Source organism: Onychostruthus taczanowskii, unplaced genomic scaffold (genome assembly GCF_017590055.1).
Source record: "Onychostruthus taczanowskii isolate IOZ18803 unplaced genomic scaffold, ASM1759005v1 scaffold138, whole genome shotgun sequence".
NCBI lineage: Eukaryota > Metazoa > Chordata > Aves > Passeriformes > Passeridae > Onychostruthus > Onychostruthus taczanowskii.
This window is the reverse complement of record NW_024498551.1, coordinates 158,189-185,602: the sequence shown is the minus strand read 5'-3', so window position 1 is coordinate 185,602 and position 27,414 is coordinate 158,189. Positions and strand designations below refer to the sequence as shown.

At 44.8% G+C, this 27,414-nt stretch overlaps 1 protein-coding gene across 1 annotated transcript in view; it reads right to left on the bottom strand.

Moving 5' to 3' along the window:
- ASH1L (ASH1 like histone lysine methyltransferase) overlaps nucleotides 1-27,414 on the bottom strand; it is a 67,150-nt gene that overhangs the window by 10,781 nt on the left and 28,955 nt on the right. Inside the window, exons 5-21 of the mRNA XM_041397282.1 lie at nucleotides 24,510-25,176; nucleotides 22,021-22,200; nucleotides 19,706-19,800; nucleotides 16,686-16,759; nucleotides 15,149-15,194; nucleotides 14,817-14,925; nucleotides 12,114-12,320; nucleotides 9,635-9,781; nucleotides 8,181-8,289; nucleotides 7,848-8,009; nucleotides 7,538-7,632; nucleotides 6,892-7,049; nucleotides 3,845-3,997; nucleotides 3,390-3,444; nucleotides 3,163-3,295; nucleotides 426-674; nucleotides 28-114 (exon numbers count right to left, since the gene is read on the bottom strand). Of these exons, the coding sequence (XP_041253216.1) occupies nucleotides 28-114; nucleotides 426-674; nucleotides 3,163-3,295; nucleotides 3,390-3,444; nucleotides 3,845-3,997; nucleotides 6,892-7,049; nucleotides 7,538-7,632; nucleotides 7,848-8,009; nucleotides 8,181-8,289; nucleotides 9,635-9,781; nucleotides 12,114-12,320; nucleotides 14,817-14,925; nucleotides 15,149-15,194; nucleotides 16,686-16,759; nucleotides 19,706-19,800; nucleotides 22,021-22,200; nucleotides 24,510-25,176 (2,726 nt within the window). The remainder of the gene's footprint in view (nucleotides 1-27; nucleotides 115-425; nucleotides 675-3,162; nucleotides 3,296-3,389; nucleotides 3,445-3,844; nucleotides 3,998-6,891; nucleotides 7,050-7,537; nucleotides 7,633-7,847; nucleotides 8,010-8,180; nucleotides 8,290-9,634; nucleotides 9,782-12,113; nucleotides 12,321-14,816; nucleotides 14,926-15,148; nucleotides 15,195-16,685; nucleotides 16,760-19,705; nucleotides 19,801-22,020; nucleotides 22,201-24,509; nucleotides 25,177-27,414) is intronic.

The following is a 27,414-nucleotide window of genomic DNA, read 5'->3' as shown; positions in this document are numbered from 1 at the left end:
GTAACAGGAAGGAGAGTTTTGTTTTACCCTGTTCACAGCTCGAGGTTCACACTGCTCACACAGGTAGTGCTCAACGTCCGAGTTCACACCCATGCAGTCACAGTGCTGCCACACCTGGAAGAACAGGCACAGCCCTGTCACAAAACCCTGGCACTGACTGTAGCTGCAAACTGCATTTCTCAACAAATATTAAGGAAAGCAAGAAAATAAGCTTCACACAGGAAAGTCAAGATATTCTATGAACTATTTCACACCACGTCAGCAAACAGACAAGACCTCCATGCAACAGAAGTGTCTTTGCCTTCGAGACTGAAGCATTCATGAAATAAACAACTTTAAAGCAACCCATTCATGAAATAAACAACTTTACAATAAACAACTTCAGCTCATGAAGACCCAAGACCCAGCAACACCTCGATGCTCACCATGCACTTTTCACACTGGATCATGAGCCCCTCGTCCTTGTAGAGGCCGCAGATGCAGCGGATGACGTCCTCGTCCTTCTCGTGCCCGTTGTCCTTGTCGCACACCGAGGTCTCGCTGCTGTCGGCCTCGCTCGCCGTCTCGCCCACGATCTCGTCGATCTGCGCCGAGGCCTCGTGCCGCGCGTTGTAGTAGGCCTTGCGCAGCCGGCACACGTCCCGCCCCGTCGGGGACTTCCTGCCGTAGTATTTCTGTAAAAAGCACAAAAAAACCCCAAAAAGTGCTTTATTTCCTGTTTAGCTCCTGTCTGTGCACACCTGGGAGGCCTGGTGGCCTCTCCAGGTCCCTCATGACCCTGGCCAGAGTAGTAGTAGGCCACAGATGCAGCCAGCACACGTCCCGCCATGTTGGAGACTTCCTGGTGTAATATTTCTGCAAATATCACAAAAAAACCCCACAAAAGCTTTATTTCCCAGTCCTGTCCTGTTTAGCTCCTGTCTGTGCACACCTGGGAGGGGTTCTCCCTACAGCTGCAGCCCCAAACCTGGGGTTGCCTCTCCATCCCCCTCATGACTCTGACCAAAGTACCAGTAGGCCTTGTGCAGCCGGCACACGTCCCGCCCCGTCGGGGACTTCCTGCCGTAGTATTTCTGTAAAAATCACAAAAAAACCCAAAAAGTGCTTTATTTCCTGTTTAGCTCCTGTCTCTGCACACCTGGGAGGCCTGGTGGCCTCTCCAGGTTCCTCATGACCCTGGCTAGAGTAGTAGTAGGCCACAGATGCAGCCGGCACATGTCTCGCCATGTTGGGGACTTCTTGCCATAGTATTGCTGCAAAAATCACAAAAAAAACCCCAAAAAACACTTTTACTTCCAAGTCCTATCCTGTTTAGCACCTGTCTGTGCACACCTGGGAGGCCTGCAGCCCCCAAGCTGGGGCGGCCTCTCCATCTTCCCTCATGACTCTGGCCAGCCTTGTAGTAGCCTTTGTGCAGCCCGCCCCATCAGGGACTTCCTGACATAGTATTTCTGCAAAAATCACCAAAAAAAAACCCAAAAAAGCTTTATTTCCAAGTCCTATCCTGTTTAGCTCCTGTCTGTGCACACCTGGGAGGGGTTCTCCCTACAGCTGCAGCCCCAAACCTGGGGTGGCCTCTCCATCTCCCTCATGACTCTGGCCAGCATTGTAGTAGGCCTTGCATAGCCTGCCCCATTGGGGACTTCCTGGTGTAGTATTTCTGCAAAAATCACCAAAAAACCGCCAAAATGTGCTTCATTTCCTGTTTAGCCCCTGGGAAGGGTTCTCCCTACAGCTGCAGCCCCACAGCTGGGGTGAAGTCTCCATCTCCCTCCTGACTCTGCCAGCAGATGCATACATGTGACATGGGGTGTGCACACCTGGGAGGGGTTCTCCCTACAGCTGCAGCCCCAAACCTGGGGTGGCCTCTCCATCTCCCTCATGACTCTGGCCAGCATTGTAGTAGGCCTTGCATAGCCTGCCCCATTGGGGACTTCCTGGTGTAGTATTTCTGCAAAAATCACCAAAAAACCGCCAAAATGTGCTTCATTTCCTGTTTAGCCCCTGGGAAGGGTTCTCCCTACAGCTGCAGCCCCACAGCTGGGGTGAAGTCTCCATCTCCCTCCTGGCTCTGGCCAGCAGGTGCATAGATGTGACACGGGAAGGACTGAGAGCAGCCCTGGGAGGAGGATTTGGGGTGATGGGTGACCAAAAACTCAACGTGCCCTGGCCCTGTGTGTTCACAGCCCAGAAACCACCCCTGTCCTGGGCTGCATCCAAGGAACATGGGCAGCAGATCAAGGAAAGGGATTCTTCCTCTCTGCTCTGCTCTTCTGAAGGTGCTGTGTCCAGTTCCAGGGCCCCCAGTGTAAGAAGGACATGGAAATGCTGGAGCAGCTCCAGAGGAGACCACGAAGTTGCTGAGGGGACTGGAGCCAGGCTGGGAATGTCCAGCCTGGAGAAGCGAAGGTTGTGTGGAGATCTGAGACCTTGCAAGGCCTGAAGGGGCTCCAGGGAAGCTGGAGAGGGACTGCTCATCAGGAACTGGAGTGACAGGACAAGGGGAATGGGTTCAGACTGAAAAAGAGAGAATTTAGGATGGATATAATGGGGGAAATTCTTCCCTGTGAGAGTGGGCAGGCCCTGGCACAGGTGCCCAGAGCAGCTGGGGCTACCCCTGGATCCCTGGAAGGGCTCCAGGCCAGCCTGGACACGGCTTGGAGCAGCCTGGGGCAGTGGAAGGTGTCCCTGCCATGGCAGGGGGTGGATTGGGATGAGCTTTAAGGTCCCTTCCAGCCCAAACCATTCCATGATTCTGTGACTCCACTGAAAAACAGGGTATCCCTTCCAAAAAGAATGAGAATTTCTTTAGATCAGCTATTCCTGAGTGTCCTTGACCTCCTCTGTGACCTAAGGCATTTCTCATGATTTGCTACTGAGGCCTCATCAGGAATGGATCAGCACAAGTTCTCTTCCTCCAGAATAAATTTATTCTTATATTCCTGTAAGACCATTAAAGGAGGGCACAGAGAAATACACAGGGAAATACTGAGAAAGAAACAGAGAAAAATTAACCCTTCATGGAACTGAACCTAATTCAAGGAAGCGTCACCAATCCCAAAAGATACAAATTCTAAATACAAATACAAAAAAAGCCCCTGAGGAGCTGCTGTAGTAAGGAGCAGCTGTAAGAAGCAGCTTTCAGGCCAGACAGAGCCTCACCTCTGCATTCCTGAAGACCTTCAGCATGTCCCCATCAAAAGCTTCCACAGTTTTGTAGTAACCAGTCAGGATCTGCTTCTCAATCGTGGCGAGGTCCAAGGGGTCAGAGATCTTTTCGTAATAGTCTGCATTTCTACAACAGGAATGTTGGCACAATGTCAGGCTCAGCAGCAATTCCCACTGTGCAGATCCATCAGAGAAAGCAGCTCTGGGAAGGCAGAACTTACTTTTTCTTTGGGGGCAGGTTCAGGAGAGGAGCTGCCAGCGCCTGCCTGGAGGAGTCTGCAACAGGAACAGAGCTTAGTGACATCACTGGAGTGAAACTTCCAAAGAAAAGTAAATTACAACATTCAATCTGGGTTAAAACAAGGCTTTTCTGTTACGAGGGGAATTGAAATGCTTCTGCATTTCTAGATGTCAGTGCCTGTAACTGCAGTACAGGTGGAACAAGGATAACAATTTCTGATTTTTTCTGGAATTTTGAAAAATCAACATCTGCAGATTCTGGTGATAAAGCAGGGGGTTGAGGCTAAAGCAAAGTGATTATTGGTAAGGGAAGAAATTTTAAAAAACAGGAGTTATTTAACCCCCTGTATTTTTCCAGCATTTCCTATTCACAGAGCCCATTTCCAGAGGCTGAAAACACACCCACAGAGACGTTTTTAAAGAGAATCACCTTCACCTTTGTAGGCTATGATGCTGTCACATATCTCCTTGAAGATCTGAGCCAGGCGGGCGGCACGAGCCACCTCCAGGTTCTCCTCGGCCGCCGCCAAGCGCCGCGTCCGCACCGAGCGCGACGTCTGCAGCGCCGAGAACTGGGTCATGAACACATCTGAGAGAGCACGACAGGGTCACCTCCACACTGCACACACGCGGCACAGCGCTGGCTTTTTGCAAATATTAGAACGGCTTCTCTATGTGCAGTGTTAAAGTAACTTTGTTGTAGAGATACGGCTTTTATTTCTGTCGTTAATTAAGGTTAGACATAGCAGTGAAATAGCTGATATGTGTTATACATACACATAATAATACTGGCTTTATGCAAATATTAGAACGGGTTCTCTATGTGCAGTGTTAAAGTAACTTTGTTGTACAGACACGGTTTTTATTTCTGTCTTTAATTAAGGTAAGACATAGTAGTGAAATAGCTGATATGTGTTATAGATACACATTATAATACTGGCTTTTTGTAAATAATAAAATGGATTTTATATGTGTGGTGGTAAAGTAACTTTGTTGTACAGACACGGTTTTTATTTCTGTCTTTAATTAAGGTAAGACATAGTAGTGAAATAGCTGATATAAGTGAAATAGCTGATAGAAGTATGTGTTATAGATACATTATAATACTGGCTTTTTGTAAATATTAAAATGGATTCTATATGTGTGGTGTTAAAGTAACTTTGTTATAAAGATACAGTTTTTATTTCTGTTGTTAATTAAGGTTAGACATCGTAGTGAAATAGCTGATATAAGTGAAATAGCTGATAGAAGTATGTGTTATAGATACATTATAATACTGGCTTTTTGTAAATATTAAAATGGATTCTATATGTGTGGTGTTAAAGTAACTTTGTTATAAAGATACAGTTTTTATTTCTGTTGTTAATTAAGGTTAGACATCGTAGTGAAATAGCTGATATAAGTGAAATAGCTGATAGAAGTATGTGTTATAGATACATTATAATACTGGCTTTTTGTAAATATTAAAATGGATTCTATATGTGTGGTGTTAAAGTAACTTTGTTATAAAGATACAGTTTTTATTTCTGTTGTTAATTAAGGTTAGACATCGTAGTGAAATAGCTGATATAAGTGAAATAGCTGATATGTGTTGTAGATCCATATTATAATATTGGCTTTTTGCAACTTTTTATTACTAAAAAGGGTTTTATATGTGTGATGTTAAAGTAACTTTGTTATAAAGTTATAGTTAATATAGGTTTTATTTCTATTATAGTTAATACAGGTTTTACTTCTGTTGTTAATTAAGTGCAGACATAATAGTGAAACATAGCTGCTACGTGTTATAGATACACATAATAATACTTGCTTTTTGCAAATATTAAAATGGGTTCTGTATGTGTGATGTTAAAGTAACTTTGTTATACAGTTTTCGTTGCTGTCGTTAATTAAGGTTAGACATAGCAGTGAAATATAGCTGATACAAGTGAAATAGCTGATATGTGTTATAGATACACATTATAACACTGGCTTTTTGTAAATATTAAAATGGCTTTTATATCTGTGGTGTTAAAGTGACTTCGTTATAAATATATGTTTTTTATTCTTGTCCTTAATTAAGCTTACAGATAGTAGTGAAATATAGCTGATATAAGTGAAATAGCTGATATGCGTTATAGATACACATTATAACACTGGCTTTTTGTAAATATTAAAATGGTTTTTATATCTGTGGTGTTAAAGTGACTTCGTTATAAATATATGTTTTTTATTTCTGTCCTTAATTAAGCTTACATAGCAGTGAAATATAGCTGATACAAGTGAAATAGCTGATATGTGTTATAGATACACATTATAGTTCTGGCTTTTTGTAAATATTAAAATGGATTCTATATGTGTGGTGTTAAAGTGACTTTGTTATAAAGATACAGTTTTTATTTCTGTTGTTAATTAAGCTTAGACATATTAGTGAAATAGCTGATATAAGTGAAATAGCTGATATGTGTTGTAGATCCATATTATAATATTGGCTTTTTGCAACTTTTTATTATTAAAATGGATTTTATATGTGTGGTGTTAAAGTAACTTTGTTATATAGTTTTTATTTCTGTTGTTAATTAAGTTTAGATATAATACTAAAATAGCTGATATAACTACGTGTTACAGATTCACATAATAATACTGGCTTTTCACAAATATTAAAATGGATTTTATATGTGTGGCGGTAAAGTAACATTGTTGTAAAGATATGGCTTTTATTTCTGTCCTTAATTAAGCTTACAGATAGTAGTGAAATATAGCTGATATAAGTGAAATAGCTGATATGCGTTATAGATACACATTATAACACTGGCTTTTTGTAAATATTAAAATGGTTTTTATATCTGTGGTGTTAAAGTGACTTCGTTATAAATATATGTTTTTTATTTCTGTCCTTAATTAAGCTTACACATAGTAGTGAAATATATCTGATATGTGTTATAGGTACATATTATGATATTGGCATTTCACTAATATTAAAATTGGTGAGTTCACTGCATGGCTGATAAAATTCCATCATCCCATTGGGAGATGTTCCACCCAGGGGAGGAGCCAGGCATTCCTACCTGGATACAATCTCCCTGCTCCAGCAGAAGCACAGCTGGCACTGCAGGAGGGCTGAGCCCCCATGGGATGGGGCTGTACCACCACCCTGACCCACAGGGTTCAGCTCCTGTTCTCACTCTGGCAGTGGGTTGTACTATTACATTTGTATTTTTATTTTGCCATTCCCATTCCGGCAGTGGGTTTTGTTTGTTTGTACTATTACATTTGTATTTTTATTTTGTCATTCCTATACCCCTATCTTTGCCCGAGAGCCTCTTAATTTCAAAATTACATTAATTCAGAGGGAAGGCTTTACATTTTCCATTTCTGCCTTCCTCAGCAGACACCTGCCTTGTAAAACCAAGACAAATGCACACCAACATTGCAAGTCACTCATTCCAAGAGTGGACTGACAGAGTTTAACCCCTTGTGTCCCGGGTGGCTGAGTGGCCTCACCTGATTTGATGTTGCCGTCGTCACGGCAGATCCCGTTCCAGCGCGTGTACAGCGACGAGCTGTGCATGCTGTCACTGACGTGCTTCACCTCCTCCTGCTTCTGCCTGATCTTCTCCCAGTTCCGCACCAAGAACACGTGGTGTTTCAGCACAAAATTCCTGCAGGGATTAGGCAGCTAGTCAAGAAGCTCTTTTTACTGGAAAATTTATTTTTTAACATAGGGGAAAAGATGGATATTCAGAGGTGTAATCTGTGTCTCCTCTGTGGAGGGGAATCCCAGCCTGGCTGCTCAAGCAGAAAGCTGCTTTTCACTGAAAAATTCATTCTTTAACATAGGGAAAAGCTGGATATTCAGTGGTGTAATCTGCGTCTCCTCTGTGGAGGGGAATTCCAGCCTGGCTGCTCAAGGAGAACTAAAGATGCTTTCTATTGGAAAATTCATTCTTTAATGTAGGGAAAAGCTGGATATTCAGAGGAGTAATCTGTGCCTTCTCTCCTCAGTGGAGAGGAATTCCAGCCTGGCTGCTCAAGGAGAACTAAAAGATGCATCCTCAGCAATTTCAGGATGCCCCATCTTCTAGAAGAATACATCAGTATTTGCCAGAACTCCATTTCTGAGGCAAATCCCCCTGAAATCAGCCCTCACCTTTCCCTGTTGGACATGGGCTTCATCTGCAGCTGAGGTGTCAGCCTGGTTGGGGCATTCACACTTTCACTGGGTTCCTCAGGGATGTGGCCCCTCTGGAAAACAAGATTTTTCTGATAGACAGGAAAAACAGTGCCAAGAACTCAGCAAAGCAGTCCCTGAGACAGAACCTGCAGCATTACTCTACTGTATTTCTGTTTCAAGTTTGGGTTTCAAGTTTAAAATTTACAGAACCACCAGTTTTTGGTCTGGTGGCACAGACTGATTTCCCATCAACCTCACCCACCCAAACTCTGTCTTTCCTACTTACTCTCTTCTTTAGTTTGTGCTTTGACTTCCTCTTCTCTTTCGACCTCCCAGGTCTTCTGTGGGTGCTCACAGGCTGGTTGCTTTTGCTTGAGAGTCCATTCATGCGTTGACTTTTACCCCCAATTATTCCTCTGCATTTGTCAAAGCCACATTTGCAGAGTTGCTTTGAGGAAAAAGAAAACATCCAATAAACCCCAAAGGCCTAGATTCTCTCTCAATATTACAAAGAACATTTTCTTCCTAATACAACACGACAGGTTTTGTTAATTTTTACACTTTATGGAACTGTTAGGGCTTAGTGAGATTTTTCAAGGTCTCACAGTGGGGTTTTTACCTGTTTTTCAACATTAAATGAGTGGAAGTTGTAGTCATAGGTGAGCTCAGTCCCAGCAGGCATGTCCTTCAGTGCATACAGCCCAATCCTATACACACCATTCACAGACCTGAGGGCAAAATACAATTAAATATCCCAAAAATTCAACATAAAATCATCTTTGTGCACGGTGTGGCAGTGTTAGAGACAGGCAGCAACACCTCTGCTGTGTCCTGACTTATGCTAAAAGGAGTTTTTAGCAGTTCTTTTATTTATCTCTTACAATAAACTTTGAAAGCTAAAAAGTGAACAGCACATTTAACAAGAGTAGTAATGCCAAGGTGTCCCTACCCTCACAGGGAACATTTCCTTCCCAATATTCCATCTAAGCTGGCAGTGGGAAGACATTGCCCCTTGCTCTGTCACTCCAGGCCCTTGTAAATGATCTCTCTCCTTCTTTCCTGCAGCTCCTTCAGGTACCAGAAGGACACAATCAGGTCACTTGGAGCTTCTCTTCTCCAGGCTGAGAAACCCCAACTCTCTCAGCCTTTCCTCACAGCAGAGCTGCTTCTTCCCTCTGATTAATTTGGTGCCTTCTCCAGACCCACTCCAGCAGCTCCACGTCCTGTGCTGGGACCCCAGCTCTGCAGGAGGGGTCTCACCTGGGCAGGGCAGAATCCTCTCTGTCTCTTCAACTATTTCATTTAGAGTTGGATTTTCAAATGTAAAACTTTACTATTGCTTAAATCTAGAATTATCTGAGAACCACAAGCTACTCTGATGTACAGCGACTCCTGTTCCACCATCTGCAAATCAGTCACTACAAATCCCTCAGCAGTGCTGGTATTTTGGCCCCTGATTGGCCAATAAGTTAAAACCATTCCCCTGTTGGACAAACAATCTCCAAACCACATTCCAAAGCAGCAAAACACAGGAGAAGCAAAGGAGATAATATTGTTTTCCTTTTTCTCTGAGGCTTCTCAGCTTCCCAGGAGAGAAATCCTGGGCAAGGGATTTTTCCAGAAAATATGATGGTGACAATATTACACTAACACTATACTGTATTAACGAGATACTATACTAAAAAAGATACTAAAGAGATACTATACTAAAGAGAGACTAAAGAAAAACCCATGACTATCTGAGACAGTCACCACACAGCTTTGACCCAATAGGCAAATCAATCCAAACAACCATCACCAGATGTGTCTAATTAACAAATCACTTTTGGTAAACAATCTCCATAACATATTCCACATGTGCCAAACAACAAGCGCAGCAAGTAGACACAAGAATTGCTCTTCTCTGAAATTCTCACTGCCTTCTCCAGGAAAAATCCTGGGAGAGAGAATTACGACTCTGTTCAGAAAATGTGAATACCACAACTCCCCTCCCTATTTTTAGGTCTGACTCCCTCAGCTGAACTGGTTCTCTGTCTCTCTGGGTGCTGCAGGGGGCAGAAGCCCTCTCCTCACCATTTCTGCATCTCACAGTTGGGGTTGCAGCTGTGGTTGATGAAGCGAGCCTCGTTGCCCATGCGGTAGCTGTCGATGACCATGCCGCTGTCCAGGTTCAGGCAGTAATGGTCACTGTGGTTGTGGTACTGCTCAATCATCCTGTTCCTGCGGGCAACAAAGGGTTAACCTTGTCATTCTGCCTGTCCCCACACAGCACACAGGGAGTGGCACAGGGAGAGCACATCTCAGAGAGGGTTTTTGTCTTGGCTTGGAAATGGGGGTGCGTGTTCTATTCCTATTTGTGGGGCAGTTCTCTTAATCTCTTCCACAAACAATCCTCCCTCCCAGAGATATCTTCTGTTCATGAGCCATTAATTATTAATTATCTTCTGTCCATGGGCCACTGAGTGTCCCTGCATGGCTGATAAAATTCGATCATCCCCCTGGGAGGAGCCAAGCATTCGTACCTGGATACAATCGGGGTTTGGGACACCCCAGCAGCCTTTGCCCACTGCACTCCGAGAGGAGCAGCTTTCTCCTGCCCACTGCATTCCCAGAGGAGCAGCTTTCTCCTGCCCTGCATTCCCAAACGAACACCAGGCCCATCTCCAGCAGCCCTGGAGCTCCAGAGGAAAACTCCAGCCTTGTGCAGGATCCCTGCTCCAGCAGAAGCACAGCTGGCACTGCAGGAGAGCTGAGCCACCATGGGATGGGGCTGTACCACCCACGGGGGTCAGCTTCTGCTCTCACTCTGGCAGTGTTATTTTGTATTACTGCATTGTTTATTTTATTTTTTTAAAAATTTTCTTCTCTAGTAAAGAACTGTTATTTCTGGGCCCATATGTTTGCCTGAGAGCCCCTTAATTTCAAAATTATAACAATTCAGAGGGAGCGCATTCCCATTTTCCATTTCAGGGGAGGATCCTGCCTTCCTCAGCAGACATGTACTTTGCCAAAACAAGACAGTTTTGAAGAAAATGCAATGATAATCTTTAACATTTTATAGAGCCCTCCACCTAGAGCTGGAGGAAAACCATTATTGTGCCTATTTTTATAAGTCCAGGCCACTGACAGAGCTTGGGTTAGAATTTAGAAATTTGCTCTTCTGGAATGCTCCCTTTTGGGTTCTGCAGATTATTTGTACACATTTCATGGATGGAGGAGAAAATGCAAGTGTACATTCCTTGGGGTGTCTGTGCATGCACTTGTACACAAGCAGCTTCCTCCTGGGGAGTGGGCAGGTTCTGGAATCATCCATGGACCACGAGAGCACAGGGACAGGAGTCAGAGCTTATCTTTGCATGAGGAGAGTGCAGCTGCCTTCTGTGGAGCTCTGGGAGCAGCCAGTCCCTCCAACCTCACACATGCCACAGAGCTAACAGATAATTTCTGCCTTTCAATGTTTCCACTTCTTCACTTGTTTCCACTTGTCCCCTCCAGCCCCATTCTGCCCCTCAGTTCCACCTGGTTCTCATCCCAAATCCTGCAGAGTTCTCATTTCAGATCCACTCGCTGCATATTGCATTTATAGTTCCACCTGGTTCTCATCCCAAATCCTGCAGAGCTCTCATTTCCGATCCAGTCACTTGTTGCATTTTGCATTTACAGGGCAGAGGATCCATTTCAAACATGAATCACCCCCCAATACTGGATCGGAAAAACCTGGTTAACCAAAACCCCCAGAATTCTAAACCTTCCCTTTCCCCCCTCATCCTCCCCTTTGTTCCTGCCTGAGGATATCCCAACCACGACCAATTAGAATTTCCCAATCTAAGGAAAACATGCATGACCTAGAGTAGAATTTACAATTACTATAAAATATGTAATTATACTATAAAATAAATATATAAAAACCCCACAAATATATATAAAAATATAAATAAAGATATACATATATAAAAATAAAAATATATATAAAAAGATATAAATATAAATATATATTATATATATATTAAAAATATGATACTATCAAATTGTAATTATGAGACCAATATTGCAAGTTACTCATTCCAAGGGCCTCTACACTGGATTTACACAGAGTTTAACTCTCCGTGTCCCTAAAGGTTATTTGTGAGCCTTCCATATTAAATGCATTTAGCATTTATAGGGCAGATGATGCATTTCAAATATTAACAATTAGAATTTCCCAATCTAATCAAGACATGCATGACGTAGAGTAGAATTTATAATTATTATAAAAGATGCAATTATACTATGAAATAAATATTTATATTAAAATATATAAAATATAAATATATATAAAATATAAATATATAAAAATATAAAAATATATATTTTAAAAATATATAATATATATAAAAAATATGATACTATCCAATATGTAATTACGAGACCAATACTGCAAGTTGCTCCTTGCAAGGGTCTCTGCACTGGATTTACACAGAGTTTACCAAGCTACACCACGCTCCACTCTCGGTGTCCCCAAAGGCACCGGGGACCCTCCCACGCTGCAGCAGCAGCAGCAGCACGCTGGTACCTGAACTCCTGCTCGCTCACAACTTCGCCCAGGTACTCGATGATGAACTGGCCGGCCTTGAGGGGCTCCTTGGTGCGGATGCCCCAGCCCTTCTCCTCGGCGCGGAACCTCTCCAGGCACTGCACCCACTCGTGCCGCTGGATGCGCTGGTTGCAGCACTGCTCCCCGCAGGGACACGTGTTGGGGGAGCACTCGGCGAAGATCATCCTGCAAGAGAAACGGCGTGAGCTCAGGGAGGGGCCCGCGGGAGCGGCCGTGCGCACGGCGGAATCACACATACAGAAAGAGAAAATGAGTACGAGATGAAATAATACATAAAATAAATGGTAAATGGAGATGTGAAATCAGATATAAATATAGGAATCATCACATAAATAATGTACAAAATAATTCAGATATATAAATAAATACTTATATACTTATATAAATATTATATAGTATTATAAATAATATATGAAATATATAACTATAGAAATGTTATACATATTATTATATATTATAAATTATAAATTATATATAAAGATATATAAAATATAAAAATATATAAATATTTCTATATAAATATACAATATCTATATAATTATAAATAAATATATAAAATATATATATATAAACATAAAATTATATTAAATAGATATGTAAATGATAAATATATAAATACAATAAATATAATAAATATATAAATATAATGTAAAGTATAGAATAAATAAAAATATAAAATTATATATAATTAGATATAACTATAAATATTTATTTTAATATAAATATGTAGATATAAAAATAATTTATAAATATAAAATAAGAAAAGAAATAGTAAATAAAATAATAAAATAAAAAGTGAATGGATATATGAAATAAAGACGTAAATATATAAATCATTACATAAATAATACATAAAATAAGTTATATATAAAATATATAAAAATACATAAAATTAAATACAATATTTCTATAATTATAAATATATAAATATATAAATATAAACCATTTCTATAAAATATATATTTATATATAAATATAAAATAATCTATAAATATGTAATATATAAAAGTATATATAATTATATAAAATTATAAATATATTTTATAGAAATATAAAAGTAATTTATAAATAGATAATATATGAATATAAAATTAGAATTATATATGATTATAAATATATATTTTAGAGATGTATAGACACATAAATATAAAAATGTATATAAACTATATATCTAATGATTTCTATTGATATATAAATCAATAATAAATCAATATAAAAATCAATTTATAAATCAATATAAAATCAGTACTACATACATTATGTCCATATGACTCAATAACAAATCAATACACAAAGAAATAAATCAATTACAATAAAAGCAGTTATTCAGACACTAAAATGCTGCTTGTTTTTAAGGTGTAATCCCTTAAATTAAATCCTGACACAGTGATCCCTGCCCAGCCCAGGGCTGTTCAATGGGGATTTTTTACTGGGATTTTCCTGGGAGAAAGGGGCAGGGCAGGGCTGCTACAGCTGCAGCTCCTGCTGGCCGTGCCCCTGCCATGGGGACACACCTGGCACTGCCCCTCTGCCTGCCCAAGGCACAGTGTCCCCAGAGTGTCCCCAGAGCGTGGGGCACAGCCCAAGGGGGACACAGCCGGGGGGGACACAGCCAGGGGGGGACAGAGCACAGGAGGGGACAGAGCACAGGAGGGGACATGAGCACAGGGGGGACACAGCCCAGGAAGGGACACAGCACAGGAGGGGGACACAGCACAGGGGGGACACAGCCCAGGAAGGGACACAGCACAGGATGGGGACACAGCACAGGAGGGGACAGAGCACAGGGGGGACAGGAGCCCGGGGGGACACAGCCCAGGGGGGTACACGAGCACAGGGGGGTGACACAAGCACAGGGGGGGACACAGCCATGGGGGAGGACATGAGCACAGGAGGGGACATGAGCACAGGGGGGGACAGGAGCACAGAGGGGGGACACAGCACAGGGGGGACACAGTCCAGGGTGGGACAGGAGCACAGGGCGGGACACAGCCCAGGGGGGACACAGCCCAGGAGGGGACAGAGCACAGGGGGGACAGGAGCACAGGGTGGGGACAGAGCACAGGGCGGGACACAGCCCAGGAGGGGACAGAGCAAAGGGGGGACAGGAGCACAGGGTGGGGACACAGCCCAGGAGGGGACACAGCCCAGGAGGGGACAGAGCAAAGGGGGGACAGGAGCACAGGGTGGGGACACAGCCCAGGAGGGGACACAGCCCAGGGGGGACACAGCCCAGGGTGGGACAGGAGCACAGGGCGGGACACAGCACAGGATGGGGACACAGCACAGGGTGGACACAAGCACAGAGGTGGGACACAGCCCAGGAGGGGACACAGCCCAGGAGGGGGACAGGAGCACAGGGGGGACAGGAGCACAGGATGGGGACACAGCTCAGGAGGGGACCTGGAGCTGCTCTTGTGTCTGCTCCACCACCCCAGGGCCAGAAGGAGCCAGAGCCTGGGGCTGAGCTGGGAGGGCACTGCTCTGACTGGGAGCAACTGGGAGTGGTGGGGGGGCCAGCAGTGACAATGTGGGGGAGCCAGAGCTGCTCCAGGAGGGTCCAACTGGGAATCTGCCTCCCTGTGCTGATGCCTCTGCTGCTGGGCTGCACCCAGCACGAGTCTGCTCCCAGGAGATGATGAGAAATAATCCATTTCTAACCTGTTCAGGCAATCCTCCACACAGCCCTTCCCACTGTCATCCTCTGGCTTCTTACAATTGCAGGTGGTGGCCTCGTAGCCAGAGAGAGGTTTGACATCCACATAGACATCTGGAGGGGAAAAAAAAATTTAAAAAAAAAAGAAAAAACCAAACCCAAACAGGGAAAAGAATTCTTTTCAGGTGAAAAAACCAGAACTGTTTATCGACAGTATTTTCATTCCAATCAGTAAAGAAAAAGAAAGCAGGTGGAAGTGTCTTTGGTAGGACAAAGCAGGACAGAAAGGAGGGTGTCACATGAAAATTCCACAGTTTAGTAATAAGATTTTACTTACTGGAACGGATTTTTTTATAAAGTGGGACATCTGGCTTTTTATACAACTAAAAGGAAGAGAAAGAAAATTTTAATACATTGCATAAGTGCATCTGTTATTCAAAAGGATCAGGGAAATGTTGTTCTGTACATAGGCAACTGTTCTGTAATCATTACTAGAAATCTGTGCTCTCTTCTCTAGGCTCAGACTGCATTAACAAACAGGTCCCAAAAAGGACCTGAATAAGTAGAATTTGGGCTTGCTGAGACAGTGGAGCAGTTTGTTCACACATGATTTATTCTGTGTGCCCAGAGCAATGTGGCAAACAGCTGTCCTGAGGACAGGCTCCTCTGAACAGGGCTTAGAAGAACAGGAATTCTTTATACCTACTTTGGAGAAACCATCTTTGGTGGAATCACCATGTGCCAATGCTTAAAAAAGTGAAAACAAAAAAATCCAGGTGCTGATTTATCCAAGTGACTCGATGACTTAAGGGTTTTTTTGGATTCTAGAGGATTCTGGGACTCTCTAAGAGCTGTGAGTACAGGTGGGAGCCAGGAGAAATGCAGATTCATCTTCTCTGCAGATGGAGATGATGGGAAGGGAAAGGGGAGCTTACAACTCATGATTTCATATATATTCCAGCCTGTCAAACAAGCTCTAAGGAATATTTTCCAATTATTCTCTATTTCACACACATTTCCTGCACTAAGAACCTTCCCTCAGTGACCCACAGGAACAACCCAGACATCTCCACACCCTGTACAGAGAAATTCCTCTGCAAGGGCCTCCAGTATTCCAGGGAGAGCTGGAGAATGTCAAGAAAACAGATTCCATGTATTTATTACTTATAAAATACTGAACAGATGAGACAGGCCATTGTTAATATATGCAAGAAAGAGTCCTGGAGATGTCCCCAGTGCTCCTGACTTGAGGATCAGATTGCAGGGGTGCTGGAGTGCAGCTGGAGCCACAGCACCTGGGAATGTGCCCTGCTCATTTCCACATCTGAGGGGAGATTCTCCCTTAAATCCTGTGTAAATCACTCGGTGAAAACATCTCAGCAATAAAAAAAATCCTATTTTTAAGCCTGCACATATTTAAAGCTCTTTAAAAAAGAACGAGACTGTTAAAACAGTTTCTCTTCTTTCCTCAGTATGAAAATTTCAGCTTGCAAGTGAAAAATAAATTCCACTCTGCTGGGATTGATCCAAGAAAAATAAAGCCTGAAATTTCTCAGTGCTGCTGGCAGTACATCCCAATTCTCCCGAGGCGTGTCTGAAACCAGCTCCCCACACAGACTGCCAAAATAAAAGTCTGCAGCCAAATTAATGACTTTTGTCAGAGCAGAAACTCACAGCATTGCTATTTTGCAGGAGATGGAAAAATGGGAATTTTCAACATTAAACACACATGCAAATCCCTTCTCACAGCTGGGATGTGTGAACGGGCTCTCTCTGAGTGCTGCTCCTTCTGATCCCAATCCTGGCAACCCCCTGAGTGCTGCTGCTCCTTCTGATCCCAATTTTGGCAAGCCCAGGGACATTTTATCTCCTACCTGGTTGTGTTTCCACTGCCAGAGGATGTCGTAAGGCAGCTGGAAGTCGATTCTCTTCTGTCTGAGGTACTTCCCTGAAAGCACAACAAGGTTTTAAGGGGCACACGCTCACACACTCGTCCTGAGAGAGCGGGAGCTGCTCCCAGGCTCTGGCAGGGCTCAAAGGAGAGGGCAGAAGGCTCAGAGAACATTCTGGAAGTCAGGGCAGGCCCAGGGAACCCCCCAGGACACAGAACTGGGTCCTGCTCAGAGGGGCCCCCGTGGGCAGTGAGGGGTGGGAGGAGTTGGGTCAGACCCTGCCATGGCAACCCTGGACAGCACTGACCACACCTGGGACGGGTGACCACAGCACTGACCACAGCACCTGACAGCACTGACCACAGCACTGACCACACCTGGGATGGGTGACCACAGCACTGACCACAGCTGGGACGGGTGACCACAGCACCAGACAGAACTGACCACACCTGAAACAAGTGACCACAACACCAGGCAGGACTGACCACAGCCATGTGAAAGCACCACAGCCAACCCTGGACAGAACTGACCACAGCACTTGACAGGACTGACCACAACGCTGTGAGGGTACCACAGCCAAGACCTGACAGGACTGACCCCAACACTTATCAGGACTGACCCCAACACTTATCAGGACAGACCACAGCACCTGACAGGACTGACCACACCTGAAACAACTGACCACAACCCTGTGAGAAGGTACCACAGCCAACCCTGGACAGAACTGACCACAGCACCCAACAGGACTGACCGTGACCCATGACACAACTGATCCCAACACCTGAAACAACTGACCACAACACCTGACAGTTTTGACCCCAACACCCAACAGGACTGACCGTGACCCATGACACAACTGATCCCAACACCTGAAACAACTGACCACAACACCTGACAGGACTGACCCCAACACCCATCAGGACTGGCCTCAACACCTATCAGGACTGACCCCAACACCCATCAGAACTGACCCCAACACCCATCTGGACTGACCACAGCCCTGTCCTCCAAGCTGACACGTTCTGAGTTTTCCTGTGCACAACCCAAGACTTTAACACCCAGGACAAGACCTGCCCTGCCCATGCAGGCTGGTAAATCACAATATTGTACTCAAAGAAATCAAATCAGTTCTGAAAAGAGTCTCCAGCCTGTTCCCGTGACCTTTACCAGAAGAGATTTAAGAATGAATTCAGACTTGGCAAATACATTCCTAGATTTTTTGGAAAGGCTTCAAGGGGATCTGTATTTTCAGCAATAACTGGAACTCGTTTTAGACAGGAGTTCCTGCTTTCCCTGCAGATTTTGGCTCCATTCTTTCATTCCCTGTCACCCCTAAAGGACACAGACCCATTACATCATTCACACCAGTCCCAAGGGCTGACACTGCTTGGTTCCAGCCAACATTCAACATTCTCTGATCATTTTGCTGGAATCCTGTGTCACAAAACTGCAGGGAGCACAGTGCCTAGGATGAGGTGTCAGGCCCAAGCTGATTTTTTCCCCCCAGCTTTTCTAACTGTTAACAAATGCCTTTATATTCCTCCAGCAATGCTCTGCGGGTTCATATAAATTCACATGCATACCCTCACCACTGGAAAATAAAAATGGTAATGTTTTCCTTACAATTTACCCCTAAATTACTTTCCATTTTCAATGCCTTATTCATCCCTAGCAGGTTCCAGGAAAGAGCTAAATCTGCTGGGAATTTGCTTTCACTTCTATGACCTCAGCAGGCCGAACAAAAGGCTCTTTCAGGTGCCCTGGCACCGTGCCCCCAGCACAGGGAAGGTGCCCCCAGCCCTCCCTGAGTGGCACCAGTGCAGTCCCCTGGCAGAAGCCCAGCCCTGGTCCCTGCTCTGGGGTTAAACCATCCCCAGGCACCCCAGCAGCTGCAGGGCAGGACCAACAATGTGGTTGTGAACCTGGAGAACCTGGTTTTATGAGCCCATTCAAAAAGGAGATGAGCAAGGGAACGTCTTGAAGAATTTAAATTGTCACCTTCAGCCCCGAAACCTGTTTTGTGGCTCCTGATTCTCACAGATCTGTCCAACTGCTCTGCCTTGCTGTGCAGGTGGAGCCAAAGAGTTCAGTCACAGCAGACAAAGCAGTGACAGCTTGTGTTTGATGGGACAAAGATTCCTGAATTCCACCAAACTGCTGGGCCTGACAGGACTTGCAGCAAGAATCACAGCACTTCAGAAGCTGAAACAATTACCTGAGAATCAGGAAATTACTCAATCCTACCAGGTTTAACCTGGGAAATGGTAAGAGCTGCCAACAGTGGAGCTCTGGACCATCCCCCCTGGCCCAGGAGCAGCATCCTGAGCTCCATCCCCCTGAGGGCCTGGGACAGACCTGGCTTATGAAGTGTTCAAGGCCAGGGACAGGGTTTGGAGCAACCTGGGCTATGGAATTCCATGGAACAGGGTGGAATAAGATGATCTGTAAGGTCCTTTCCCACCCAAACCATTCCATGATTCTGTGAAATCCTAAATCCCACTTTTTTCCTACCCGAGACCTAAAAATGGGGATGAAGTAAAACCAAAGATAACAGCAAAGCTTTTAACTCTTCCACCCTTTTATCCCTGTGTAAAGACAGACACCATGAAGTGCATGGGGACATGGGGGAATTTATCACTCCATGCTCAGCTTTTGGGATTTAAACTGTCATAATTGTCTGTGGCTATTCTGCTGTAATTTTACTTTGAGGTGGAGACTATTGCTCTGCATTTCATCCAAGGACTATCACAATTAAAGCAAATTTTCAATTAGAATGGTATGTTCTGACACCCCAAAAAATAAAGTGAGCAATGTTTTAAGCTAAAAAAAGCCTCTCAAGATAAACTGGGGAACACACACAGGGGGATGAGCTGGCAAAGTTCATGCGCCAAAAACCATGAGTGACCTGGCAAGGGCTAAAAACCAGAGAAAAGCAGAAGCTGAGCAGCCCCCCCAGTGCCACATTTGTCCCCCAACAATGAAAATACAGATGAGGTACCCACCAACGTGGATAGGGGCTGGGAAGAGCCCGTGCTCGTGCTCCCCTGGGGTGTATTCCAGCTTCTCCTTCTTCAGCTGGATCAGGCGGCTCTTGGGGCTGTGGAGGACAGGGACAGAACCAAAATGTCACAACGAGGATCATGTGGCACTTGCAAAAATGCATTTTCTGCTTTAGTTAAGGCACAAATGTCTGGAGCATCAGGGAAAAGAGGAATAATAAAAATGGCCAAAGAAGTGCTCTCCAGGCTGCCTGTCTAACACCAGCCCTCCCACAAGGGGGTTTTTCTCCATAAATGTTTTTTCTCCATAAACACCCACTGACTTTAAATGCCCTGCATGTGATATAAAAGTAATAACTAAAGCTCCACAAATAAAAGAGGACCAGCAGATTGTATCTGGGGGTTCTGCTGAGGAACTGGGCACGTGACACATGTACAGCCCTGCTCTCCTAAGAGCAAACATTCATCTGCTGCCCTTTAGGAGGTTGTTCATCAGGAAAGGCAGAAAAAAGAACAGAAATCAGAGTTAAAAAAGCAATGAGACACCCCTTTGAAGAAAGAAAAATAGGAGAATGGAATTAGAATGGTTGTATGGGTCAGGCAGGTGCCAGCTCTGTAATCTGGTGTTTATAAACATCTCCTCCTGGCCAACAACAAACCTTGGGAAATAGAATCTGATGTGGTTATATTTAGAACTGCAGTCCTGCAAGGAGACTTCTAAATGTTAAATATACCAACGATTAAATGATATTGAAGCCTACTGAAGTTTTTTAAGGGATTTATTTTAAGAACTGGACAAGCAACAGAAAGATGGCTGAATACAAAAAGTGATATTATTGTTTAGTTAAGGGAAAATGTAAGCTGAAAACAAATTTTGTGATACAGATATCAACAACTGGAAATACTTAGGAAGAAATTCTTCCCTGTGAGGGTGGGGAGGCCCTGGCACAGGGTGCCCAGAGCAGCTCATCCCAAAGCCAGTATCAGAGCAGGGAAGAACTCAGCACGTGGAGCAACAGGCAGAGGGAAGCCAAGGCAGCCCTGTGTGATTTGTGACTTCCCCCTGAAGAGCAGGGCAGGAGCAGCTCCAACCTCTGCTCTGTGTGAGCAGAACAGCACCCCAGGGAATGGCTATGGGAGGTTTAGGATGGATTTAGGAAAAGGTTTTTCCCTCAGAAGGGATGGCACTGCCCAGGCTCCCCAGGGAATGGGCACAGCCAGAGCTCCAGGAGGGTTTGGACACAGCTCAGGCATCAGGGTGGGGTTCTTGGGGCTGTGCACAGCCAGGAGCTGGACTCCACGATCTTTGTGGGCCCCTTCCAACTTAGGAACACTCAAAGTTCCAAATATTTACACTGAAGAAAAGGAGAAGACTCTCTCAGCTCCTCCTCTGTGGCAAGAGATGAAACTGTGAGATTTGAACTGTGTGCAGCAGTGACAGACCATCCAAGTGGCAAAGTTTAACACATCTCTTTAAAACAGATAAAACTCAAGTGGCCTCACTTTGCTCAGACTGAGATTTTTGTTTCTTCCTCAGTCTTGACCCTTTCACTGATTCCTTCACCACAGACAGAGATTGCAGCAGGAGCAGCTGATAAACTGCACTGGCATTTCCCAGTGGTCTCTGGAACAGTTTGAAGTGGTCTGTGACATAGTGAGAAGGTGCCAAATTTTGTCTCTTTTCAATCTGTCAGATGATATTGGAACAGAAGCACAAATTCCTGACTTCAGCTGATTTGTTCAGATTAGAAAACATGTGTGACTACAAGGGAGGTGTCCACATTCTAATGGACACCAGGCTGCAAAGCAACCAGTGGGAAAAATAAAGAAATGCTGGATTTTCTACCCTAAACATCTCAGAGAAAATAGAGATGAACTTCACTGAGCTGTGAAATGAACTGGGTGCATTGCTGAAATTCTTTCACACAGAAGATGGCCAGTTGTCACCACTCAGCCAGTGAAAACAGGGACCCCATGACCCCTTCTCTGCCACACTGTGCTCAAACCCTGCTCAGAACCTGCACACATCCAGCTCTCCCAGCACCTGCACTGCCAGGACTGTGTAGATCTTGAATAAATCTCTTACCTTCTTCAAAACTGATAACCAGAAACACTTGCAGACTGCTTTCTGACTGGGCTTACATTTTACATCCCCACTGGGTCAGTTCTGACAATTACCATCACAAAATTCTCCACAGGCTTCACTTAAGTTGATGGTTCTATTTCACCTCCTCATGAGTGGCAGCTCTTTATGGCTCTGGGTGAAAAGAGAGTTTTCCCTGGATTACCAGAGAGCAGCTTTGCTCTGTTTCACTCACTCTGTTGTTTTGTAGACATCAGAGTAGAGCCCAGCTTTCTGGTATTTCTTCTTTGGGGGTCGAGGGGCTTTCTTCTCACGCTGGGTTAGGGGAGGCAGAGGCTGCTCAGGGGTTTCAGGTTCAGGTGGTTTCCCAAGGGCCTCATGTGGACTGGGAGGTTCAGCTACTGTCTCAGAGAAACTGGAAGAAAAAGTAGAGATAAAAAAATCACCTTCCCATTAAGATCATCTCACAGTATTTCATTATTCCTCTCTTGAATCTGGTCAGCAGAAAAAGGCAATTTTTCTGAATTTCTGGGTGACTCAACTACTTAAAAAAATACTTAATGAGCATGATTGTCACATGCATCTTTTCTGAAAAATCCCTTTACCCAAGATGTTTCTCCTGAGAAGCTTCAGAGAAAAAAGAAAACAATATTTTCTCATTTGTTTCTCCTGTGTGTTGCTGCTTTGGAATGTGGTTGAAAATTATTTATCCAACAGGTGATTGTTTCATTAGTTTCATGTGAATTGTTTTGACTTATTAGCCAGTCAGGGTCAAGCTGTGTCAGACTCTGGAGAGAGAGTCACAAGTTTCATTATTATCTTTTTAACCTTCTGCAAATATCCTTTCTGTATTCTTTAATTTAGTTTAGTATTCTTTAATATCATATAGGATCATAAAATAAAAAATTAGCCTTCTGAAAACATGGAGTCAGATTCATCATTCCTCCCTGCCACAAACACAATACATGATCAAGTGGGGCTTAAGCACAATCATAAGAAAAGTATGATTCTTTTTGTGATATTATTATTACAAAAAGAATGTTGTTTGTACTGCTAATGTTTATCCTTGGAGCCTCAGCTGAGCAATTCAGAAGGCAGCTCTTGCTCTCTGCTTTAGCACTCCAAAACCAGCACGTGGTAACCCTTTCCTGAGCCTCCAGGAGAGCCACAGACAGCACACAGCACCCATTTCTGGAGAGGAAACTCCTGACAGAGTTTGTTTATTGATGGATTTGGGGATGAGTGTGAGATGTTGAGATCAGAGAGAGATTTTTGGTGTGTGCCTTTAGCAGTGACTGCACAGGTGCAGCCCTGAACTCCTCCTTGCTGCTGTAGCTTTATTCTTTATCTGCTGTACATCACCTGCCATCCTGTGCTGCCTGCATTTGTGAGCAGATCCCACGGCTCCCCAGGGCTCCTTATTCCACACAGGATGAAGGAACAACCTGTGGCACCTCACCAGTTACCAACTCCTTAAATACATCCTTCACCAGCACAAGTACAGAACCTGTACTGTTTTAGATCACTTCTCATTTTCTGGGCTGCTTTCAGTACCTGGGGAAGGACTGAACACACTCAGGGCTCACATGTTGGTGTGGCAGCAGCTCTCTGGTGACAGGGAGCAGGCACAGACTCTCCCAGGCGTTTTCCTGGGGAAGCTGTGAGAAAGCTCAGAGCAAGAATTAAAAGAATTCTCATCATCACTCACTACACCTGCTGCTAGACACATGTGGGATGTGTTAAGGAGATTTGTTCATCAAGGAGCAGTTTCTTCATTAGACACTACTAGTAGTGTTTTGGTTAGTTAACAAATTGGGTCAAAGCTGTATCAGACTGTCTAGAAGAAGTCATAAATTTCTTAAAAATATGGTATAATATAGTACAGAAGAATAAAACAATGCTCAGTGTTAATTATTACCTGGCTGGGGGCCTGCTCAGAGCAAGAATTAAAAGAATTCTCATCATCACTCACTACACCTGCTGCTAGACACATGTGGGATGTGTTAGGGAGATTTCTTTACCAAGGAGTAGTTTCTTCATTAGACACTAGTAGCAGTGGTTTGGTTAGTTAACAAATTGGGTCAAAGCTGTATCAGACTGTCTAGAAGAAGTCATAAGTTTCTTAAAAATGCAGTATTACATAGTGTAGCGTCACCATGATATTTTCTGAAAAATCCTTTTGCCAGGATTTTCTCCTGAGAAGCTGAGGAGCCTCAGGAGAGAAATGCAAACAATAATTATCTGCTGCTGTGGAATGCAACAGGTGCATCTTCCACTGCTCCACGTGGATTGTTTTCACTTGATGACCAGTCACAGCCACCTGTGTCGAGGCAGTGAGCAGCCACAAGATTTTGTTATCATTCCTTTTCTTTCCAGCCTTCTGATGGATCCTTTTCTCTCTATTCTTTTTAGTATAGTTTTAATGTAGCATTTTAATATAATATAGTACCATAATATAATAAATCAGCCTTCTGAAACATGGAGTCAAGACTCTCATCTCTTCCCTCATCCTGGCACCCTCAAACACAACCAGAGTACAGAAGAATAAAACAAGAGTCAATGGTAATTATTACCTGGCTGGGGCCTGCTACCACAAAGAGTAACCTGAGTAGACCACAGCTGGTTCCCTCTACACCGAGCTCCTTCCCAAAATCAAGCAGAAGTTCCCCTCAATGACTAAAACATTCTAAAACCAGCTGAGGTACAAAACTGCAAGAAAATCACCTCTTACTGCTCTCCTGCTCATCCTCGGGCAAAGACTTGTGCCTCTTCCTGGCCTGCTCCTCGGGCAGCCACCTCTTCCTCTTCCAGCCTTTGCGGTGCTCGGGGTCGAGGCTGACGCTCTGCACCACGGCTTCGATCACGTCGGTGATGGTGTCCGGCCCCAGCTGCAGGGGGCTGCTGCTCTGCTGCCTGTCCTGCAGCTCCTGGCTCACCATCCTGGCCGCCTGCAGGGCCTGCACGGACACCACGGCCTGCAGCGGGTACTTGCGCGGCCGCCCCGGCCGCCGCTTCACGAAGTTGTTCCCCGTCCTCGACTGCCTCTGCAGCTTTTTGGCTTTCAGGATTTTGTTGACGTGGTCCAGATTTTTTTTTGTCGCCAGGATTTTGTCGTAATTGCACATTTTCCTCGCTTGCCTCTGCATGGCCTCCACCACGCTCCTCTTGAGGCGCCCGGGCGAGTAGCCGCCGGGCGGGCGCTCCCGCAGCAGGGGGACGCCCTCGCCGCTGGCGTCCTGCGGGTCCTGCTTGCCCAGCGCCCGCTCCCGTGAGCGGCTGCGCGCGGGGCTGGACGACGGAGGGCCGCCCGCGGCGCCGTCCAGGCTCCTGTCCGGCGGGGCAGGCCCGTCCTGCTGGGCCACGCGCTGCAGCAGCGCGTCCGCCGCCGCCCCTGCAACACACAGAGCGCTGCGGTCGGTGCCCTGCGGGCTGGGCTGCGTGCTTCGCGCGCGCCTGGCAGCCCGCAAGCCTGGGGGGGATGCTAGTAATGTGGGAATGATGATATGATCGTATCATACAGCAATGGTAGCGTTTAGAGAATCTATAATGATGATATATCTGTAATAATATTATATAATATATAACATAATATATAATAAATAATATATTGTATACTGTATATCATATATCATATATATTGTATAGTGCATAGTATATAGTATATCACTATATATGATATAATGTAATCATATATAATAATGATATAATATATAATAATAGTGATATATAATAATAATAGTAATAGAATTCTCAGTGTATAACTCTAAACTCCATACACACTGCTAGCTACAGCTTTCCCATTTTGGGCAGACACAATTCCTCTCCAGACCTGGGAATCAAGGACACCTCTGCCTCAAGAAATGTAAAATAAAAGTGAGCTGGGGGGAGCAAACTGGGGGTAAATGACTTTATTACCTGAAGCTGTACCTTTCAGAGCACACAATTTGGAGGAGAAAGAGTCAGGAAAACATTTTAAAAATCCTCCTCTGGACAATGCTCTTGCTGGTGACACAGCACAAGAGCAGCCTCCTGCTGTGAGCTGGACACCCCAACAACTGCAAGACAGCTGGAAGGATTTACACTTCCAGCCCTGCATTTCAGATTAAATAATAAAGATAAATCCCCCTTTGTTTTCTCCTGGCCCTTCGAGGCACGTGGGGATGGAGCTGGGGCTCTCACCTGCTCAGGGAGCCTCAAGCAGCACCACATCCCACGGGAGCTGCTCCAAAGGGCTGGGGCCCTGCAGGCTCTGCTCTGGGACAGCTGCAGCTCCTCTCTGACAAACCCTGGAACCCACACACATTCCACAGGCAGGGAAACACAGCAAGCACTGATCTGCTCAGCTGCACCATCACCTCACTGGCTTTGAAGTTGATAAATTTGTGATTCATGTCATTCCAATGCTCCTGCTCGCTTTAACACTTCCTATTCCCACTTCCAACAACTGCAGCTGCCCCTTTTCAAGGGAGAGAGGGCAAGAAAGGGATTGAGACAGAGGAAAAAGGAAGATTCCTTTCCCACTGCAAAGGACTTTCTGCAGCACAGGCTGGATGGAGCATCTGTTGTAAACATCTGTTTAAAGCAGGGAGGAAATGGCACTTTTGGCACATCCTTCCCAGATGGAAACCATAGCTAGCTTCAAGTACCAATCCCAGGGATTTATTACATATTTGCAGTCAGTTTGGGAGTCTGAGAAATGTCTGAATTCTGGTAATGAGAGTGTTTCTGCAACGGAGCTTCTTACAAAATGGGTCAACCTGCTGGATTTTCTTCTGTCCAGTCCCAGGGGAGCTCCTGTTCCATTTTTACAGAATGACAGAACGGTTTGGGCTGAAAGAAACCTTAAAGACCATCTTGTTCCACCCAGGATTCTCACATGTGAGCTCCCAGGGAAGCTCACAGTCCATTTTTACAGAATCACAGCACGGTTTGGGTTGGAAGGGACCATTTCTGACCTGGCTTGGGGCATTCCCTAATGGTTGGGTGAGCCATGTGCCACCCTCCATCACCTGGGCAGGATTCTCACATTCCATTTTTACAGAATCACAACACCTTTGGGTTGGAAGGGACCATTTCTGACCTGGATTGAGGCATTCACTGATGGCTGGGATGAGCCATGTGCCACCCTCCATCACCTGGGCAGGATTCTCACATTCCATTTTTACAGAATCACAACACCTTTGGGTTGGAAGGGACCATTTCTGACCTGGCTTGGGGCATTCCCTGATGGTTGGGTGAGCCATGTGCCACCCTCCATCACCTTGGCAGGCTTCTCACACGTCAGCAAGAAAAGCCCACAGCACAGCCTGGCCTGATCCTCCTGTGACCTGCCCAGGGCCAAGAACCCTCTGCCTCCAGAGCAGGGCCAGAGTCAGGCTCTTGCCCAGGGAGGAATTAATTTATTCCTCTAATCCATGGATGAACTGTAATGTCACACATCTGGATTAAAGCCCTGAGCTCCACCAGGCCTAACTTAACCTGGTGAGACACCAAACCCAACCCTGCCACAGCTGTGCTGGTGCTTCTCTGAGCACCTCAAATCTCCCTGTTCTACAACCCAACCCACAGCCCTCGTACCCCAAAATGTCACTGAAAAACTGAGTGGAAAAACTCAGTATCACCATGAGCT